Below are 22,268 nucleotides of genomic sequence, written 5' to 3' on the forward strand. Positions count from 1 at the left end.
AAACAGGACAAATCAAACCCAGCCAAAACTGCCACTTTGTCTACACTCGATCATTAATAAAGTGATGGATAGTATCATCAAAAGTGCAATCAAGCAACACCTGCTCAGCAGTAACCTACTTGCTGATGCTTAGTTTTGGTTCCTCCAGAGCAACTCAGTTCCTGATCTCATTACAGTCATGGTTCAAACATGGACAAAAGAGCTGAATTCCAAAAGTGAGGTGAGAGTGACTTTCCTTGACATCAAAGCCACATTTGAAAATGTGTTGCTGGAGAAGTGCAGCAGGTCAGGCAGCATCCAAGGAACAGGAAATTCGAAGTTTTGGGCATAAGCCCTTCATCAGGAATGAGGAAAGTGTGTCCAGCAGGCTAAGATAAAAGGTAGGGAGGAGGGACTTGGGGGAGGGGCGATGGAGATGTGATAGGTGGAAGGAGGTCATGGGGAGGATGATAGGCCAGAGTGGGGTGGGGGCAGAAAGGTCAGGAAGAAGATTGCAGCTTAGGAAGGCGGTGCTGAGTTCGAGGGATTCGACTGAGACAAGGTGGGGGGGAGGGGAAATGAGGAAACTGGAGAAATCTGAGTTCATCCCTTGTGGTTGGAGGGTTCCCAGGCGGAAGATGAGGCGCTCTTCTTCCAACCGTTGTGTTGTTATGGTCTGGCGATGGAGGAGTCCAAGGACCTGCATGTTCTTAGTGGAGTGGGAGGGGGAGTTACAGTGTTGAGCCACGGGGTGGTTGGGTTGGTTGGTCCGGGTGTCCCAGAGGTGTTCTCTGAAACGTTCTGCAAGTAGGCGGCCTGTCTCCCCAATATAGAGGAGGCCACATCGGGTGCAGCGGATGCAATAGATGATGTGTGTGGAGGTGCAGGTGAATTTGTGGCGGATATGGAAGGATCCCTTGGGGCCTTGGAGAGAAGTAAGGGAGGAGGTGTGGGCGCAAGTTTTGCATTTCTTGTGGTTGCAGGGGACGGTGTCGGGAGTGGAGGTTGGGTTGGTGGGGGGTGTGGACCTGACGAGGGAATCACGGAGGGAGTGGTCTTTTCCTGGGAGTTACCATTCACCCTGAAGTTGAACTGGACTAGCTATATAGATTTTGTGACTAAAAGAAAAATCAGAAGCTAGGAATATTAAGGCAAGTAACTCATTTCTTAACTCCCCAAAGCCTGCCCACCATCTACAAGGCACAAGTCAGGTGTATGATGGAATACTTCCCAAATACTTAGATGAGGGCAGCTTCAACAACATTCAAGAAGCTTGACACCATCCAGAGAAAAGCAGGCTACTTGATAAGGAATTGCATCCACAGTGACTCTGTCCTCCACCAAGCTTAGTAGCTGTAGTGTGTGCCATCTAAAAGATCCACTCTAGAAATTCACCAAAGATCCTTAGATAGCACCTTGCAAATTACCAACCAATTGTCATTGCCATCAATTAGTTTCTAATGAATACAATCATCCAACTAGGAAATTCCATGTCACAAATCATCTCTTCTGTTGTACCTTGCATGAATGGTGAGCCAAATCCAAAGCCAGACCTGCTGCAAATTTTCCAGATGTTTCTGGAAGTTTGAGGTAATCCTTGGCCTAGAGATCATTGGTTTACTTTTTCTGGTTCCTTTGCCACACTTTCTCTTGTAAACTGGTGTTCTCAAAGAATTGCATCCCTTCATGTAGGAATTTCTTTCAAGTTAGTTTCTTCTGAATAGGGTCTCCCAAGAGTTGTATTTCTTGAGGGAAGGCTTCAGGGAGTCTTTGAAATGCTTCCTTTGACCTTCTCTTGTTCAAGCACCTTGCTTTAGCCGGGCAAAGAATATTTACTTTGGCTGACAGAACCCAGGGATCCTTAACACATGGCTGACCGAGCAGAGTTAGTTTTGAATGATCATGGCCTCAATGCTAGTGCTATTAGCTGCTTCAAGGATGCTGATGTTGGTACGTTTGTCCTTCCAGCTGATGTGCAGAATCCATCTTAAACGGTATTGATGCTGCGTCTCAAGGGTTTTGAGGTGATGTCTACATGTAGTCCAGGTTTTGAAGCCATATTGAAGAGCTGGAAGGAAGACTATCAGATCTTGGTATAAGCACAGCTGTCACTGAGATCCTTAGGCATTGAAAGTGGTGCTAACAGGTAGGATATGCTGTTGAATCTCTGCACCAATGTCACCCTTTGATGAGAGGCAGCTTCCCAGACAAGAGGAGTGTTCCATATTTGAGAAGATTTCTCCATGGAGAGGTGGATCAGACTTGGTGACTTGGTAAAGGATTTGAGTCTTCTTGAGATGAAGCTGTGACCAATTCTTTGATATGTTTCTGTGAAGTCATTAAGGGAGGTTTCAAAATTTTGTTTTGAAAGAGCAGAGCTGACATTGTTATCTGCATACTGAAGATCCACAAATGATATTGGTATTGTTTTCTTCTTGGATTTCAATCAGGTAGAAGAGCTTTCTGCCCATCCTGTAAACATTGTCCACACCACTGGGAAGCTTACTCTTAACATGAGGAAGAATAATGGCAATGAAGCTGAAGTAAAGAGTGGGGGTAATGACACATCCCTGCTTGACGTCTTGTCTCGGTCTCAAATGATTCTGTCACGTCATATTCAGTGAAGACCGTCATCAAAATCTTATTGTGGAGGAGTCAAAAGCCTCAGATTGATGTAGGCCATGTAGAGTAGTTGATATTCCTGCCATTTCTCTTGGCTTTGCCAAACAATGCAAATCATGCCCATAGTTTCATGGTTTGATTGGAAGCCACAGTTTCAGGAAGGCTTTTCACACAGACAAACTTCACACAGAAGGCACCAAGGAAGATTTTGGGCAATAATCCTCCCAGAGGTGGAAGTAGGGAGATTCCTCATAGTTCCCACAGTCCACTTTGTCTCCTTTCTTGAAGCTGGTGGTAATAGCAGTGTTCCTGAGATCAGCAAGGATTTCCCTTTTGCCCCAGATTTTCAGGAACGCTTGGTGGAGATAATGATTAAGCTCTGCCCTTCTATGTTTGAAAATCTTTGCTACAATCCCACCTACTGTAATGACTTTTCCACTCTTAATGTGACTTCATCTTTTGCCACACTAGGTGGGAGTCCAAGATGATCTTAGATGGGGAGTTGGGGGATTTCCTTAAGAATGTCCTCATCAACAAATATATCACAATGTAGGAGTTCTTTGAAGTGTTCTTTCCATTGGAGACTAATGTTTTTTTTAGATTAGATTAGACTTACAGTGTGGAAACAGGCCCTTCGGCCCAACAAGTCCACACCGACCCGCCGAAGCGAAACCCACCCATACCCCTACATTACCCCTTACCTAACACTACGGGCAATTTAGCATAGCCAATTCACCTGACCCGCACATCTTTGGACTGTGGGAGGAAACCGGAGCACCCGGAGGAAACCCACGCAGACACGGGGAGAACGTGCAAACTCCACACAGTCAGTCGCCTGAGTCGGGAATTGAACCCGGGTCTTCAGGCGCTGTGAGGCAGCAGTGCTAACCACTGTGCCACCGTGCCGCCCACTGTGCCACCGTGCCGCCCACTGTGCCACCGTGCCGCCCACTGTCTTTCTCTGTCTCTCAAAAGGGCTCCATCCTTACTCCACAATGCTAAGGATGCCAGGTCCATATATTGTCTCTGTGGCACTAAAGAAACCTGGGCGTCGTGCTTATCAGCAAAGAGTTGCAACTCGTTAGATTTCTCAACTCACCATTGATTCTTGATATACCTCGTTCTTCTTTGTAACTCAGCCTTTGCTGTTTGGTGACTTCTTCTCTTTGCCTCACTGGTTATGTCATTCCGCTGAGGATTCTTTCCCATTCTTTCCCATCTTCAATGCAATCTCAGCTGATGTGATCATTCTTATTGAACCAATCTTGGTATCACCTTGTCTTGTAGCTGATGGTTTCTTCACAGCATGAGATGGTGGCTGTCTCCATCTCTTTCCAGATTTGCTCTACCCATTTAAAATGAACTCTTTGTTGGATTTGGTAAAAATATTGTTAAAAGTTTCTGAGCCTGCTTTGCTCTTGAAGCTGCTCAACATGACCTTTCTTCTGTTTCTTTGAGTTCAGCTGCTTCCAGAGAGCGTTTGATGGACATTGAGGAATGGATGATTTGGTGGATCTATCTGAAGTCTGCACTGGTAATCATTTTGGTAATAAGGACATCCTTTTGATCGCAGATGAAATGATGATGTAATCAATCATGGGCCAGTTCTTTGGTTGTGGATGCCTTCAAGAAGTCCTGAGTTTGTCTTTTTGGCAGAACAGTGATAACCAGATGACAGTCCACATATTGGTGAACAGGAGAATCAAATTGGATCTACAATTCCCAACCTTCCCTTTCTGATGGCTCCTTTGTCAGAGTTGGGTGTCCTTTCCAACCCTGACATTGAAGTCCTTAAGGATGATAGTTTTATTATCCCTGGGATGTTGATGAGTATGCCATTCATGGTGGTGTAGAAGTCTTCTTTGGATTCATTTATAATATCATGCATTAGAGCATAGGCATTCTTGACCATCACCTGCTGGTTCTTGGCAAGTTGTAGATGGAGAATTGTGAGGTGATTGTAGATGTGAATGATGAGCTCTGAGAGTTGGTTGATGAGTTTGTTCTTGATAGCAAGCCCAATTCCAAACAGGCTATATTGATCCTTGCGTTTTCTTCTTCAGAAGGTGTAAACACCACCTTCTTCCCTCAGCTGCCATTCATCTGCTCTTCAAGTTTTCTGCAAGGCAGCACTATCAATATTAATTCATGAGCAACAGGATAGTTCTTCATTCTGGACAATGGTGTTGCTTGTTATCCATGAGAGTTTGTACATTGCAGGTTCTGAGATTGAGTTTGACGTTGGTTTTCAGATTGCAGGCAAAATGGCTGGCTGGATGTGGTTTTCCAGCCATGTTGGCGACAAAACAGACTATTTTTAGGGCACATTTTCTAGCCTCTTCCTTGTGCAGGATGAGCAGAGTGGATTCTGAAAAGGGCTGCTCACTCATGAAGAAAACTGCTGAAACACTCTACAGTTTCTATTCCAAGAGTGAAATGTCCAATTCAAACTTCACTGGCTGTGTGCCAGTCTGAAGCTAAGGACTTCTAGATGTTACAATCCTGTCTCCATCACCTGTCCCCAGTTGCCACAAGGCTTATGCTGTGTATATGTGGGGTCAGGCAGAATGGGAATATAGGAGTTGAATTCCTCTTGGTAGATGCCTGTGTGCATGACATCTTTTTACATGGAAATACTGTTGCACGTCAGCAGACACATAGTTTTTGACATAAGGTAGATCAAGTTCCAGTGGCAAGGAAACCTCAATGACTGGGGAATCTTCCTACTGCTGCAGCCTTCATCCGCCAGGGAGCTATTTGTGTGATATCAATGGTAGAGACAGCAGTTATTAAAAATTATTTTGTATGAGATATGAACATCACTTGCTAGTCCAGCATTTATTGCCATTCTACAATTTTAATTGAGAAGGTGGTCGTGTGTTGCCTTCTTGAACCTTATTTTCAACTAGTATTGCACTAAGATTTCATGGAAAGATATTCACAATTCCTAAAAAGCATCAATGGGTATGATTGTGTGTTTGATTGCGTAAAATACACACATTATCAGTTAGCTAATATCTAATATTGATACTTTCATATGAGCATGTATTTTCCCAGATTGGTAAAAGTGATTAGATTATTGAAGCCTTTGGTGTTGTGATAGAATTAATTTCATTTGAAGGTTTTATCTTTTATCACACAGGGGAAACGTGACAATCTGTTCTGAGTTTAACTTTGCAGCAGACCCTGAAGCAGCTTATATTGTCTTGAATCATTTTGAATGCCCAATGTATATTGCAACTTGGGAATATTGTCAACGTAATGTATTACCTTGGGTAAGCTGTTGGAAATAAATTTTAATAAAAATAAAATCAGCCTCACTGAATGCATGTGCACATATTTTGCTTTAGAAAATAAGAGAAATTATTCTAAACATGGATTGGATCTCAAGTAAAAGTAGCCTGAGGTCAAAATATTTTAATTTTGTGAGCTATTTCTGAGATTTTCTCAAGCATACTTTTGACTCTTAGCTATGCCATTTTTATTCTTCTCAACTTCTTTATTACATGATGCAGTCATGTCATGCATCACTTGCTTTTTTTTAGGAGTTTGTTGTTTAGAAAGACAAGATTCCATCCACGGCACAAATACAGCAGATTGTATGCTGACATATATTATCGACAGTAAAGAACTTGAATAATGCTGAAAGAAGACTTTGATGAATCTTTTCTTAAAGCACATCAGGGTGATTCACAAAAAAGAGAAACATAGAAACTCAGAACAAGATTATTCCCTTCGGCCCTTAGAATTTGCTCCGCAATTTGATAGGATCATGGCTGATCCTCTGTCTCAATGCTATTTTCCTGATTTCTCCACATTCTGCTCAAGGCCATTAAATCTAGAAATGTATCCATCTCTTTATTCAATATATTCAGTGACTTTTTCTTCACAAGTTTCTGTGGTAGAGAATTCTATAGGTTCATTACCCTTTCAGTGGAGAGGTTCTACCTCATCTCAGTCCCAAATGGTCTTCCCTATACACTGGAACTGTGTCCCCTATTCTACATTCTCCAACCAGGGAAAACATCCTCCCCTGTATCTGGTGTCCAGCTGGTTAGAATTTTAAACATTTCAATGAGATCCCCACTTATCCTAAACTCTAATGAATGCAAGCCAAATAGCAAAGTAAAGAGAAAACACCATGTAGTGATTGGAATCAGGTGGATCTTATTTACTATGACCTGATATTCCCAGACCTGGAAATGATAGAAGGAATACCAAAATAAGCCAAGTGCTTCATCTAAGCAGACGATGAAGTTTTGTGCTGGAACCGCAGAAATGGTCCCACATGAATATGAGATGACGTCACTGTGAGATCAGGTCCCACAATATACAAAGTTCAGGGAGGTGAGATGGTCCTGAATAAACATATGAAACACCTGACAGCTGCAATCTCGCAAACAGAACAGGAACAAAACAAACTTTGTCGCTCAGAACAGCTAGAAGGTCTTTCACACACCATGGGTTCTCCCCCTCCATCTAACAGCGATGAAACCTCAGAATTTGAGATGGATGCAGTTTCACTATCTTGACCACGGGAAGAAGAGGAGGAAATTCTCCTGAGAAGGGTAAAAACAATGACTGCAGATGCTGGAAACCAGATTCTGGATTAGAGTGGTGCTGGAAAAGCACAGCAGTTCAGGCAGCATCCGAGGAGCAGGAAAATTGATGTTTCGGGCAAAAGCCCTTTATCAGGAATACCGGCAGAGTGCCTGAAGGGTGGAGAGATAAATGAGACACTCCTGAGACACTCCACACACAAGAGACAGGCTACAGTCCAGTTCACACTGTCCGTGTCAAGGTCCTAGTCTGAGGAACTGGACTTGGGGTGAAAGAGTCCCAGGAGAAGCTACCAGAGAAAGGCCAGGCCTACATCCCTGGATTTAGTGGGAGAAAGATCTAGTGATGGGAACCAGGTGGATCTTATTGACTATGAGGTCCTTGATTGGTGTTCTTCAGGAATCATGCTTATGCCGGAAACGTCGATTCTCCTGTTCCTTGGATGCTGCCTGACCTGCTCGCTTTTCCAGCAACACATTTTCGGCTCTGATCTCCAGCACCTGCTGTCCTCACTTTCTCCTTGAAGTTGTTAAACTGGGCCAATCAGGAAGCCTTGGCTGACAGATATAAACAAGGGATTAAAATAAGCACTATCACAGTGAGGCGGTGGAGTTTTTAGAAGGAAAAGAACACAAGTGTCAGACATCCTGTTTTTAAAAAAACTAAAGAAAAAAAAACAGATATAAACAAGGGATTCAGAGACTCTCTTGACTTCAGGGACTGACTCCAAACTTGCTCATCACAAGCAGTGTACTGTGCACATGTAAATAAAGGGTGACTTGATGACAGATTCTGGCCTCTGTGCAGTTATTTCAGTGATGATGACAGTGGATGCAATTAATAGTGTAACCGTGCAAAAGTGCCTACTAGTTGAAACCCAACTGGACTTCAAACAGGCACTACAATTGGCTTTGTCATTAGAAAATGTGGCAAGTGGGGCACGGTATCTGAAAGGCATTCCAATGGAAGTGGATACTCTCACCTGTCCAACTGAGTTTAGAGAACATCACTTGAGTGAAGGTAATTGCAGAGCCTCAGGCGGGCATATCCTGAGCAAATGTACCCTAGGCCAGCCCACCATAAAGCCCCACAACAAAACTGAGCCTCACCCAAATAGCTAAAAGGCTCTTTAGGATCTGGGCCAGCAAGCCAACATAGTTGCTGTCAGTCCTACAAGGCCTGACTTGAGTAACTGAACTCGGTATCCAGGAAAGTAACACCCTGGAAAGTCCATTTGCATGTGGGTGGAACAGTTAAATTGCTTAGCAACATCCAAACCAGAACCAATTAAAATTAATGTCTGGTTGAATTGTCATCCAGTTCTCATGGGTTGAAACCAGCGCAGCTGTGACAATGGTTGCAGAATCTGTCTTTAACAAGATTCGCCCTGGACTCTAAACCTGAAATTTGCACAAGACCTCAGCTAGACTGAAAATATACACTGGGCAAACGTTACAGGTTAAGTGTATGACTTTGATTCCGGTCTCCTATGAGAAGCAGTAGTGCAGTTACCTCTGATTGGACCCAGGCCTACTGGGGTGGAATTGGCTGAGAAATATTCACCTTGATTGACTCAATGTTTTTTGGTTAGAAAATGGCTGCCTGAGTGAAATCGTAAGGAAATTCCCAGGAGTTTTTTCAGGAAGGGTTGGGGTCGATCAAAGGGGCCAAGGCCACTTAACATGTCGACCAGAAAGCCATTCTGCAATTTTGCAAGGCCTACTCAGTGCCATTTGCCTTACAGGCAAAAATACAGGTAGAAATCAGGAGGCTGGAAAATGAAGATATCATTAAACCAGTGCAGTTTGCAGAATGGGCAACACCAATCATACCAATTATGAAGCCTGATGACTCAGCTCACCTTTGTGAGGATTTCAAGCAAACAGTAAACTGCTTCTCACAGCCGTATAAATACCCAATCCCTCACTTGGAGGACTTATATACACAATTGGTGGGTGGGGGGCTGTCCTTCATAAAGCTGGACCTGAGCTACACTCATGTGCAATTGTGACTAAATGAGTCCCAAGAGTATGCCATAATTAATGCCCATAAAGGTTTATATCAATGTACAAGAATGCTGTTTGGGGTATGATCAGCCTGCATTTTTTCAGCAGATGATGGAGAAATGTTACAATTATCTGGATGATGGGCTAATAACTAGAAAGGCCAATAAAGTGCACTTGGAGAACTTAGACATATGCTTAAACATTTCTCTCAGGCGGCATATACCTTAGAAGGGACGAATGTCTGTTCCAGGTGTCCTAAGTGACCTACTTGGGTTACATAGTTGACAAAACAGGGTTATATCCATTGGAAGACAAAGTGAGGGCAATCAAACGTAGCCCATCTCCTTTGTTTGTGCTGAGCTCAGGTCTTTCCTTGGGTTTGTGATTTATTTTGGGAAATTCATATGTAACCTGGCCTGGAAATAGTTGCAGAACCAAGACATAGCATTTAAGGACATGAAAAAGCAGCTATCGTCATCTAAGGTGTAGGCCCACTACAATCCAAAGCGAGAGGTGGTGCTGACATGTGATGCCTTCTCATACGGTATTGGGGTAGTGTTGACTCACCAGTAGCCCAAAGGAAAGGAACGCCCAATAGTGTATGCTTCCCAGACTTAGGCTGATGTCCAACGCAAATATGCCCAGATAGAGAAGAAAGGTTTGGCAGTGAAATCCCACTAATACCTTTAGGAATGTGAATTTGTCATTGTAATGGACCACAAACCCTGGTTAGTGCTTCTTAAAGAAGACAAGGCAGTGCCACTCAGAGCTTCTGGCTGAATTCAGCAGTGAGCCCTTATTCTCAGGGTGTACACCTACAAGTTGGAACACAGTCCAGGAGGCCAAATGTTTAATGTGGATGCCTTGAACCACGTCCCACTGGGAGATACTCCACTAGTGGTCCCTCCCCTGGAAGAATCCGTCTGGTTTTAAACTTTCTGGACACCTTTCTGGTCACTGCTGACAATATCTGACTGTGGACACAAAAAGATTCTGTCCTGGCAAAACTAAAACAACTGGTGGTGTTTGGGGAAACAGAGGAGCCATTACAACCAGGATTGAAACCTTTCTAGACCCTGTGAGACAAGATCACTCTAGAGGACAGCATATTACTGTGGGGAACAAGAGTGATTGTCCTGAGTAAAGATATCACCAGATACTGACAAAACTCTACTAGGGTCATCCATTGGTTGGTAAGACATTATGTCTGGTGGCCAGGATTAGATGTTGACATAGCAGTGTTGATGGGGCAGTATCCAAAATGCCAGTAAAGACAGAAGTTGCCATTGGTGACATTTAAAGGAATCGCTGGGTAAACCTTGAACTTGGTTACATGTTGATTATGCTGGTTCTTTCATGGGTGGAAGTGTTCCTAGTTGTTGTGGACACTCATTCAAAGTGATTGGACGTTTGTAGAGTTTATTTGGCAAACTCAGGGATAATTGAAAGCTGTGAATATAGTTTATGATACACAGACTCCCAGAAGTATTGGTCACAGACAATGTTATCAGCAGGGAATTCGAGCATTTCCTAAAGTTGACTGGCATTTGGTATGTAAGGACAGTTCCATACCATCCATTGTCCAGTGGTCTGGCAGAAAGAGCAGTCCAAACATTGAATGCAGGCTTAAGGCAACAGCCTGCAGATTCCCTTGATATCAAATTGTCCCAGTTCCTGTTTGATTATAGGACCACCTCTCAGGCAACTAAAGGGATTGTTCCAGCAGAGTTGCTGACAGGGAGAAGACTCTGCACCAGGTTAAACCTGATATTCCTGGACCTGGAGATTGGAGGGTGAAATGGTAGTGGATTCGCTAATGCTGGCCACATGTTTCCTCTAAGTGAGAGAGACAGTTTACTTCAGGGAATGAAATTTCGTGCTGGAATCACAGAAAAGGTGGATTGACTATCCTTGATTGACTTTGTTAACCTGAGCCAATTAGGAAGCCCTGGCTGACATATAAACAGGGGATTAAAAATAAACACTACTGCAGTTAGGTGGTAGAGTTTTTAAAAGGAAAAGAACAGGAGTGTCAGACATCCTGTTTCAAAAGAAAGAAAGAAAAGAAAAAAAAAGGAGTGTAGAAAAGGAAACAGGGGATTCAGAAAGATCTTGAATTCAGGGACTGACAACAAGCTGGCTGGTTACAGCCAATGTATTGTACACTGTAAATAAAGGGTGACTTGGTGATGGGATACCAGGCTCTCTGCAGATATTTTACACCAATTATACTATAAAAGAGGGGAATGCTTATTCGTTGGCAAATGAACACTTGTGTTGCCATGGAAAATGCACCAGTTACTGATGGCTGACAGTTAACGACCAAATTTGTTTAAATTTTATACAAGGTTGCTGGAATTTAATTAATCAAGAAATTGCACTGAACAATGAATCAGAGAACTGTTGAATAATTAATAATAGTAATTGATTCTGCAATTGAACCACTTTTTCTATATAATAGTATGTATAGAATTATGCTGACAACTAATTTAGCATTGTCAGTCAAGCTTTCAATAGGGTGCATTTGTCTGTACTGGAAACTACATACCTTTATACACCTGGCAATTGTTCTTTGCAGAGAGAAATAACATTTTCACACCATTTGATTCAACCCAACAAACTACATGGCAGTTATTGTCTGTTTTGTTCACCAGTTCTGTGTCTTGGCCAATCAGTCTGAATAAAGCTTGGTAGTTCACATTCAGTCATCACTAATTTCATTCTCCATGAAACACTTTGACCAGTCAGAACTCACTTGTCAACAAATCAGCACTCTCCTTTTACTTTGATATTTCTTGTGAATTATCCTGAGAAGTCATCACAAAATCATTCGTGTCTTTTCTCAGGAATACAGAACAACCTCAGTTATCCGAACATCAATTATCAGAATTTCGGATTATCTGAACAAGATCTCAAGGCCCCTGTAATACAGAGTTGGGACACCACCCACGCCCTCCACCTCCTCCATGATTTTCACTTCCCCGGTCCCCGACACCTTATCTTCACGATGGACATCCAGTCCCTGTACACCTCCATTTCCCATCACGAAGGACTCAAAGCTCTCCGCTTCTTCCTTTCCCGCCGCACCAACCAGTACCCTTCCACTGACACCCTCCTTCGACTGACTGAACTGGTCCTCACCCTGAACAACTTCTCTTTCCAATCCTCCCACTTCCTCCAAACTAAAGGAGTTGCCATGGGCACCCACATGGGCCCCAGCTATGCCTGTCTCTTTGTAGGATATGTGGAACAGTCCATCTTCCGCAACTACACTGGCACCAATCCCCACCTTTTCCTCCGCTACATCGATGACTGTATCGGCGCTGCCTCGTGCTCTCACGAGGAGGTTGAACAGTTCATCAACTTTACCAACACCTTCCATCCCGACCTCGAATTCACCTGGACTGTCTCAGACTCCTCCCTCCCCTTCCTAGACCTTTCCACTTCTATCTCGGGCGACCGAATCAACACAGTCATCTACTATAAACCGACTGACTCCCACAGCTACCTGGACTACACCTCCTCCCACCCTGCCCCCTGTAAAAACGCCATCCCATATTCCCAATTCCTTCGTCTCCGCCGCATCTGCTCCCAGGAGGACCAGTTCCAATACCGTACAGCCCAGATGGCCTCCTTCTTCAAAGACCACAGATTCCCCCCAGACGTGATCGACGATGCCCTCCACCGCATCTCCTCCACTTCCCGCTCCTCCGCCCTTGAGCCCCGCACCCCCAACCGCCACCAGGACAGAACCCCACTGGTTCTCACCTACCACCCCACCAACTTCCGTATACAGCGTATCATCCGCCGTCATTTCCGCCACCTCCAAACGGATCCCACCACCAGGGATATATTTCCCTCCCCTCCCCTATCAGCGTTCTGCAAAGACCACTCCCTTCGTGACTCCCTCGTCAGGTCTACACCCCCCACCAACCCAACCTCCACTCCCGGCACCTTCCCCTGCAACCGCAGGAAATGCAAAACTTGTGCCCACACTTCCTCCCTTACCTCTCTCCAAGGCCCCAAGGGATCCTTCCATATCCGCCACAAATTCACCTGCACCTCCACACACATCATCTATTGCATCCGCTGCACCCGATGTGGCCTCCTCTATATTGGGGAGACAGGCCGCCTACTTGCGGAACGCTTCAGGGAACACCTCTGGGACGCCTGGACCAACCAGCCCAACCACCCCGTGGCTCAACACTTTAACTCTCCCTCCCACTCCACCAAGGACATGCAGGTCCTTGGACTCCTCCATTGCCAGAACATAACAACACGACGGTTGGAGGAAGAGTGCCTTCCGCCTGGGAACCCTCCAACCACAAGGGATGAACTCAGATTTCTCCAGTTTCCTCATTTCCCCTCCCCCCACCTTGTCTCAGTCGATTCCCTCGAATTCAGCACTGCCCTCCTAACCTGCAATTTTCTTCCTGACCTCTCCGCCCCCACCCCACTCCGGCCTATCACCCTCACCTTGACCTCCTTCCACCTATCACATCTCCATCGCCCCTCCCCCAAGTCCCTCCTCCCTACCTTTTATCTTACCCTGCTGGACACACTTTCCTCATTCCTGATGAAGGGCTTTTGCCCGAAACGTCGAATTTCCTGTTCCTTGGATGCTGCCTGACCTGCTGCACTTTAACCAGCAACACATTTTCAGCCCTGTAATACAGATCCCATTTAAGAATTTCACTAACTCACAATGAATCAAACATTTCAATGGTGGGCTAACAGTAAAATATTTGGCTGCCCCCACAGGTTTCTGATGAAGTTTTTTTCTTGATGCCTGAAATCATTTCAATCTCCCTTCCCTCACCCCATGTTATCATTTTCAACTAGTTCTGAAGATATTTGGCTTCTTGTTTTTCAGAGCTCTGGTCGCTGGTTAAACCAGGTGGTGCATTGGAAAAAGTGAAGTTTTGCTATTGTAATTTTCACATCCGTTAGAGCAATCTCTCGAATCTTCCAATATACCCCCTTCCCTGTTCCAAAGTTGAGGAAAACAAAAGCTTGTTATTTTTGGTAATGCAATTTCAATGACTCCCTCTCCATGGCTCAGTTTCCACTTCGCTCCCTGGTGTTGCAATCGCTGCAAACTGAGTCTAAGTATTTACAGAGCAAATAATAGTGAGTTAGCACAGGTGAAAATAAACAGGACAAAATCTTGGGAGGAAACATGAGTAAAACATTACCCTCATAAAAAAAATTGATGAGAGGAGGAAACTGAAGTCAACAAAAAATCTTCCCTCTCTCTCGTATTCCCCCTGTATTTTGCACCTTCTCTCCCTTAAGGCTCGAAGGTCACCGAGGAGGGAGGGACAACACTTAGTTAGTCTGAATGGCAGGACAACATCAAACAGAAAGATGTCGGCTGCTGTCGGTTTCCGCATTAAAACCAAGGAAAATGGCAGCGAAACGTTTCACAGACTTCAGTCACACTCTAGCCAAAAAGTGATTTTATTTGTAAAATATCATGAATTTTTAAGCAATATCCATGTTTGTACACATTTTATCGATTGAATGAAATAAAAACTCGGTAAACATGCTTTTTTTTAACATAATTTTGTTCAATATGGCTCCCTTTCTTCACGATCAGATCAGTTTTCTGAACAATCAGTAATCCAAACAAAATACTCCCCTCCCGTCTAGTTCGGATAATCGAGGTTGTTCTGTATTACCAATTCTTTCAACTTGGATGCTTTATGTTAATTCTTGCAAATTAATCTCCCATATTTTGTATTATTTATGAATTCACCAAAATAGATAGTTAAATGAATACCTCACTTTAAAGTGATACAACAGCAATACTGATTTTCCAGGAATCATTATTCTTATAACAAAGAAAACCTTCAGTTTTAAATAGATTCCTGAAATCCTCTGTAAAAATTAAATGCACATTAAATCTCATCTGTTTATATTCTTTGCCTCTATACATTACAAATTTTAATGCCTTCCCTTTACAGACATTTCTAGTGAGCTTTATAAGAAGTGTAGTGCTTTCTGCCCTCTTCTGTCAGGATGTTGAATATCATAAGTATCTGTAAATAGAAATTCCAAAAATCTTGGTCAGTAATACTTAAAGTTACATTATGCATCAGAGGCTGTAGGAAGCATTCAATCTCATTAGTGAATCAACCAACAATCAGGCTTGGCTCCTCCTTTACCATGTGACACTCGTGCTCTACACTCCCAGACATCTAACACTGGGTTGCTGTTCTATCCTCACTGCAACACTTGAGCTCTGCTTCAATCTCCTCTCCCCATATATTTTGAGCGTTAAAAGGAAAATTGTGCTGAGCCCCAGAGACTTAAAACTACTGCAAGTTGGTTTTTCCTGCAGGATTTCATTAAACTAACATTAATTTAGATAAACAAAGTAAAGTTGCAACACCTTAATTACAAAAAAAAACTGCGAAAGGCTGGGGCTAGGATTTTAGAATTGAATTGCTGCTTACATTAATATATCGGGTAGTATTCAACAATTCAAGTGGAAAGTAAAATTTGCAGCTGAAGATGAGTGCAAGTATCTCCGTAAGACCATAAGACATAGGAGCAGAAATCAGACCATTCAGCCCATCGAGTCTGCTCCACCATTCGATCGTGGATGAAAAGTTTCTCAACCCCATTCTCCTGTTCTTTCCTCACAATCCTTGATTCCTTTGATACTCAAGAACCCATCTATCTGTGTTTTAAATATACTCAATGACCTGGCCTCCACAGCTTTCTATGGCAACGAATTCCACAGATTCACCACACTCTGGCTAAAGAAGTTTCTCCTCATCTCTGTTCTCCCTTTACTCTAATGATGTGCCCTTGGGTCTTTGTCTCTCCTGCCAATGGAAATACCTTCCCAACATCCACTTTGTCCAGACCATTCAGTATTCTGTAAGTTTCAATCAGACTCCCCCCTCATCCTTCTTAACTCAATTGAATATAATGCCAGAGTCCTCAAACATTCCTCATATGTTAAGCCTTTCATTCCTGGCATCATTCTCTGGACCCACTGGACCAGCTGGTCTCAATGCACCACAACCGTTTATCGTTAAACTATAACAGATTTAAGGCAAATAAGATATTCAAGCCTTTACACATGACAAAATCAGATTACTAATGAACCTATTGAGATATGCTTTAATGCATTGACAACTTATATTGACTATGTGGTCCTTGTTTAGTTGGTATTATTGGTCCAAGAGGTTTTACTTCTGTGGTTTAATTTGATCTTTAACATTAAGTGAAATAAAAACAAAGATCTGCAGATGGTGGAAATTTGAAAGGAAAGCAGGAAGTGCTGGAGGTCTGACAGCATCTGTAGAGAGAGAAACAGAGCATTTATTTATACATAATACCACCTTTTACAGTTCTGCATGTTTTTCTTCCTACAAATGCTGCTAGTTCTGCTGGGTTTCTCAAATACTTTCTATTTTTGTTTAAGGAACAGATATTCCTGGTTACAACCAGGACGTGGTTCTAATCTCTGTCATGAAGGCACCCTGTCATATTTGGTGCTCAATTTGAGTACTTTTAAAAAAATATTTTTCAGTTGGCTTCTCTGGGGAGCAATGTCCCTGTCATTCCCTACTTTTGCCAACTCTTTCTCCTTTATCCTCCTTAAACTCCACTTCTTTACCTGTTCTGATAGCACCTTTTTCTAAACATTTATCTTTTTTCTTAAGCACATGTGAACAGTCTTGGGCATTTTCTGACTGCATTAAAGGCATTACCAGGGACCTGGGTTCAATTCCCGCCTCAGGCGACTGACTGTGTGGAGTTTGCACATTCTCCCCGTGTCTGCGTGGGTTTCCTCCGGGTGCTCCGGTTTCCTCCCACAGTCCAAAGATGTGCGGGTCAGGTGAATTGGCCATGCTAAATTGCCTGTAGTGTAAGGTAAGGGGTATGTGTAGGGGTATGGGTGGGTTGCGCTTCGGCGGGTCAGTGTGGACTCGTTGGGCCGAAGGGCCTGTTTCCACACTGTAAGTAATCTAAAAAAAACACAATTTGGATCTTTTTGGCAGATTGAGGTTTGAATCTATTGTGCAAAAGACACTACCTGGGAGGACATTACACGGGGGAAACCTCAGGCTCTTTAAAAAGTACATGGATGAGTATTTGAAATGCCATTGGAAAGTAGGATTATTGTAGATAGGTTGGTGCAGACTCCATGAACTGAAGTGCTATATGACTCATTTGGCTTGCATCATCCTTTGAGCTATTTTTGCCCTGAATCATCTTTCACCACCTTGTCAGGTAGTGTATAGCAGATTATGACCCAAAAATAGTTCTTCAAGTCACCTAAAATCTTTTTGCCGATCTCATCGCATTTTTGTCCCTGGAATACCAACCCTTCTGCTATAATGAATAAAGTATAGTTCATCGTATTCATAATGTAGAAACCATTTTAAATTTTGAACACCCCAATCAAATTTTATAATCTTTGTTGCTTCAAGGAGAACAACTCCAGCTTTGACATGACTTACATTAATTATTGAGTTTTTTAATGAGGAAAATAAACCAAATAATTGTCAATTCAATATTGTAGATTAACATTTTTGAATATACTGTTTTTTTCTCATAATTTGCTTTAAAATTTGAATAAAATCCATTTTGTAACCACAAGATGTCAACATATGAATATGTTTGCCCCATATAATGAGGGGTTCCATGTGTAAAGAAGGATTTTAACTGTAATATCTTATCTTTTGGTTTAAATATAAATGAACCTGATATGAGATGACTTTGAAATGCGGAAGGTTGATTGCCTTTCATTGCAGGAATTTTTTAAAGAATGGGTAAATCATTGGAAAGCTTGCTTCATGAAGAAAATAACTCCACATACTGTAAAGTTTGTCAAAAACATGAAAGTCAAGACAGACAAATATTTAGAAGCTGGCTTTTTATCCTGTGATTCTATTGCAATGGCAGCTGCCATTGATGAGAGTGATGTCACAGAATATATACATTATGGAGTGAGTGTGAAGTTACAAGGATCGGTGACCAGAGGGATGATGATTGTGGATACACTGAACCAGCTGAGAAAACAAAATCAAGCTTTTATTATGACCAAATGTGATGTTGAGAAGTTCAAGCAACTCATGATGTCTGCTCTTAAGTAACAGGTTTAATAGTGCTAGCACAAGGAAAATTGAAGGCAAACATCAGTAGACTGTCTAGAGAGCATAATGCTCATTTCGTTTGGTAGGATGCTTCCTTTTGAGTTTCTTCTTTTACTGATTTTGATTTGGGTCGCTCCTTTTCTTCTTTCTCTCGAAGGAATTGGTTGGGGATTCTGTGGGCCTTTGACTTCTACTTTTAAGCTGTTTTAGTCCATGTCAAAGTGCAGATGTGAATATTGGCAAGTGATTGCTCATGTTGGTATCGTAGCCGATTCTGATTCTACCCTTGAGCAACTTCAACACACACACAAGTGCCACCGAACAGTTAACAGGTGCAGTAAAATTTGTTGAAGTTCTTTTCTTTTATAAGGGTTAATTGTAATTGTTCAACTGCAAGATCAACAATTTCTACTCAGACTAGAACAAACTTTCTTATTGGTTCAGGTAGATTGTAGTAAAACAACAAAAAAAACATGCATTCATGCAAATAAACATGGCAATCCATAGTTACATCATAAAACAAAATAAATTGATATTGAGCCAAGAAAGGATATTTTGAAATGTGACAAGAAGCTTGGCTAAAAGAGTAAATTTTACACTGTATCTTAAAATTGAACAAAGTGCTGAACCAAGGAGAGTTTTAGGGTTGGACTGTTGCACCCATAATTTAAAACAAAATTTGAAAGGTTTTTTTTCAAAATGTATGGATTATAGTCAACATGAACATGATTCAGGAAATATTGAGTTAAAAAGTTTTGAGTTTTGTTCTGAACAAGGGGCCAAATCAATATAGGAGTAAAAAGTGAGGTCTGCAGATGCTGGAGATCAGAGCTGAAAATCTGTTGCTGGTTAAAGCGCAGCAGGTCAGACAGCATCCAAGGAACAGGAAATCCGACGTTTCGGGCAAAAGCCCTTCATAAGGCTTTTGCCCGAAACGTCGAATTTCCTGTTCCTTGGATGCTGCCTGACCTGCTGCGCTTTAACCAGCAACACATTTTCAGCCAAATCAATATAGAGTGATATAAGTTGTCTATTAGGTTTTTGGCAAGGTAATGCATATGAGAACTATATTTAAAAAGACAAATGTTTGGTACAAAATGGCATACAGCAGCATGGTTATAGAGTTGATTGCTTCAAGAATAGGTTAAATTTAAGAAGAGCTGGAATTGTTAACAGGAATCAGTGCTGGATCCACCTTTGTTCTGGTATATCAATAGATGATTTGGACTTGGAAATAGGACTCAATCTCCTCAGTCATTACTGGAGAATTACTTGCATTGGCTTCTTATTCCATTCTCACACCATTGTCTCTGGAATCCCCAAGAGTTTTTTTATCTTTGTCCCTCCCCTCTTGTTTCTCAACTGCATGTATCTCTCAGCAACATCATCTGATAACACAATGTCAGTATCAATGTGAATGACGGCACTACTAAACTTTACCTCACTACTACATATACCTCCACTGTCCCTAATTTGTCAGATTGATTGTCTTTTATCAGTACTTTATGAACTGAAATTCCATCAAATTAATATTAGGAAGACCCAACACCATTCTCCTCAAGTCTCATGGTAATCTCTGATCCTGGTATGGACCCAAAACATTTATCTAGCTACTACCTGAGGCTGAACCAGATCACTTGTAAATTACATTAAAAGCAAATACTATGGGTGCTGGAGATCTGAAATAAAAACAGAAAGTACTGGAGAAACACAAAAAGTCTGACAGCATCAGTGGGGAGAGTGACGAGAGTTATGTTTTGAGTTCAATTAATTTTCTTCAAAACCGTTACCTCCATGTTGTGCTTAACATTGATAGAAACTTCGGACAACATATCCCTTTTACCACTTGTTTCAAAGCAATGCCCAAATACACTCTCTCCTGTCAGTTGGTGTTGAAACTATCTTTGTTACGTCTTGATGTAATGATAGCAATGTTCTTCTGACTAGCCTCTAATCTTCTATTCTACATAGAATTAAATGCATCTGTAATTCTCGGTCCTATTTACCTTTTACTTCTGTGTTCATTAATTCACAATGGCTGGTTGTCCAGTAATGTTTCCAATTTTAAAATTCTTAACCTTGTTATCAAATTCCTCTCTATCCCAACTTATCTCTTCAGCCTTACAACCATCAAAGTCTCTGTGCTGTTCCACTTTTGGCATGTCAAACAGCTCTGATTTTAATTGATCCAAAAGTATTGGTTAAGCAAAGCAGTGTCTAGGATCTATGTTTTGAAATTCTCTCCATAGAATTCTCTGGTTCTCTACTTCTCAACCTCTTTATCTCTCCTCTTCTCATTTAAGCTGCTTGATAAAGTCTAAATTGAATAATTACAAGCTTTGGTTGCACATTATCAGATTTTATTTGACAACACTCCTATGAAGCAGGTTGGGAAATATTATTGTGTTAAAGGTCCAAACAAATGCAAGCAGTTATTCTTATGGAAATTTGCTGTGAAACCAAAGTAAGAACTCTGCTAGCCAGAGGTTCAAAAAGGAATATACTTGGCTGTAGAAGCAACATGGCAAGAAATGAGATGGGGAGAAAAGACAAAGTAAGTTTATTTCCTCTTACAAATTTAAATACAGTCTATGAATTATTTTCTGCCTATTGTGAATGATACCTCAGCAGCAATGCATTTGATATCTATGTTATCATTAACTATTGCAATGCAAGCACTTCTGATTGGAAAATAGTTGAAAGATAAAAGAACTTCTGATTGGAAAATAGTTCTCAAAAAGATTAACATGTATATATGATTTTATATTTATGCCTAAATGTTGATATTCCTTGATGAAAGGCTTATTGTCTGTTTCTTCATTTTTGCAATTTTCATCTCAATAACTTACTGAACAAATTTGCCCTCTAGTATTTGTACGTTATTGCCTTCACTTCAAAGTCATTTTTGTTGTTTTCCTTTTCCATGCAACATTTATATGGTCTGACGTTCGTAAGATTCTTAATTTCATTTCTTGTCCTTTAGTGCTGTATTCTCCCACTAATTGACTATATGGTAAAGTTAATGAAGGAGAAAGACTCTCGTGTGTACTGTCCTTTGGCATTCATCAATATTGTCAATTGAACTCTCTGATGTTATGATGATAATGTCTTGAGAACTGTGCTGTGACTTGACTCAATACAACAGATCCTTACAGTGATGTGCACTATGTCCACACAAGCATTAATGTTCCTTTGAATTGTCCCCAATGTTGAGGAGTAAGAATTCTACTCACCAAAAAAAAAACCTCATGGACAGCAAAAGAGAAAAGATTCAACATAAAACTAAAAGCAAAAGCATATAAAGATTAAAAAGGATCCTTCCTATATAATTCTATGATCATGAGACATGGAACCAGAAGTACACCTTTCAGTCTGTCTGCCATTCAGTGAGATCATGGCTGATAAAATAATCCTCAATTCCATTTTCCTGGCTTCTCCCCTTAGCCCTTGATTCCCTCAATTTCTTTTTTTTCTCTTATTGGATGGGGAATTGTTGGTAATGACAGCATTTATTGCCCAATCCCAATTGTCCAGAGGTTGGTTGAGAGTCAATTACATTGTTGTAGGTGTGGAGTCACATGTAGGTCAGAACAGGTAAGGACTACAGATTTTCTTTCCTAAAGGGCATGAGACAACCAGATGAGTATATTTGACAAGTGGAAGTTGTGACAATGCTGCTCCTTTGTTTTTTTTTCAGAGGAGTCGTAAACGCATAGATTCCAAACGCATAGGTTTATCTACTTGAAGTAGCTTTTAAGTTTTTAAACAAACATTTGTACAAGAAAGGGGAGTGGTCAGTTCATGCAGCTCAGCTTTTCTCTGGTTTGGTTTGGTTTTAGCAAGCAGTCAGTTTTTTTTGAAGCTGCTGCTCAAAGAAACAGCTACATGGAAGAATGTGTTCCATGTTGAATCTCTCTGCCATCTCTCCCTCCTATAAGGTGCTATGTTTGATTTTCCCTTTTTTGCCAAGGTGTGTTTATGGGGA

General features: G+C 41.7%; 1 protein-coding gene across 1 annotated transcript in view; it reads left to right on the top strand.

Annotated features, from left to right (window-relative positions):
- Positions 1-18,283, top strand: part of LOC132816966 (pyrimidine-specific ribonucleoside hydrolase RihA-like) — a 30,994-nt gene extending 12,711 nt beyond the window's left edge. The window contains exons 3-4 of the mRNA XM_060826992.1: positions 5,744-5,876; positions 17,942-18,283. Coding sequence (XP_060682975.1) covers positions 5,744-5,876; positions 17,942-18,283 — 475 coding nt within the window. The remainder of the gene's footprint in view (positions 1-5,743; positions 5,877-17,941) is intronic.
- Positions 18,284-22,268: the final 3,985 nt, after the last annotated feature.

Source organism: Hemiscyllium ocellatum, chromosome 6, assembly GCF_020745735.1.
Source record: "Hemiscyllium ocellatum isolate sHemOce1 chromosome 6, sHemOce1.pat.X.cur, whole genome shotgun sequence".
Lineage (NCBI taxonomy): Eukaryota > Metazoa > Chordata > Chondrichthyes > Orectolobiformes > Hemiscylliidae > Hemiscyllium > Hemiscyllium ocellatum.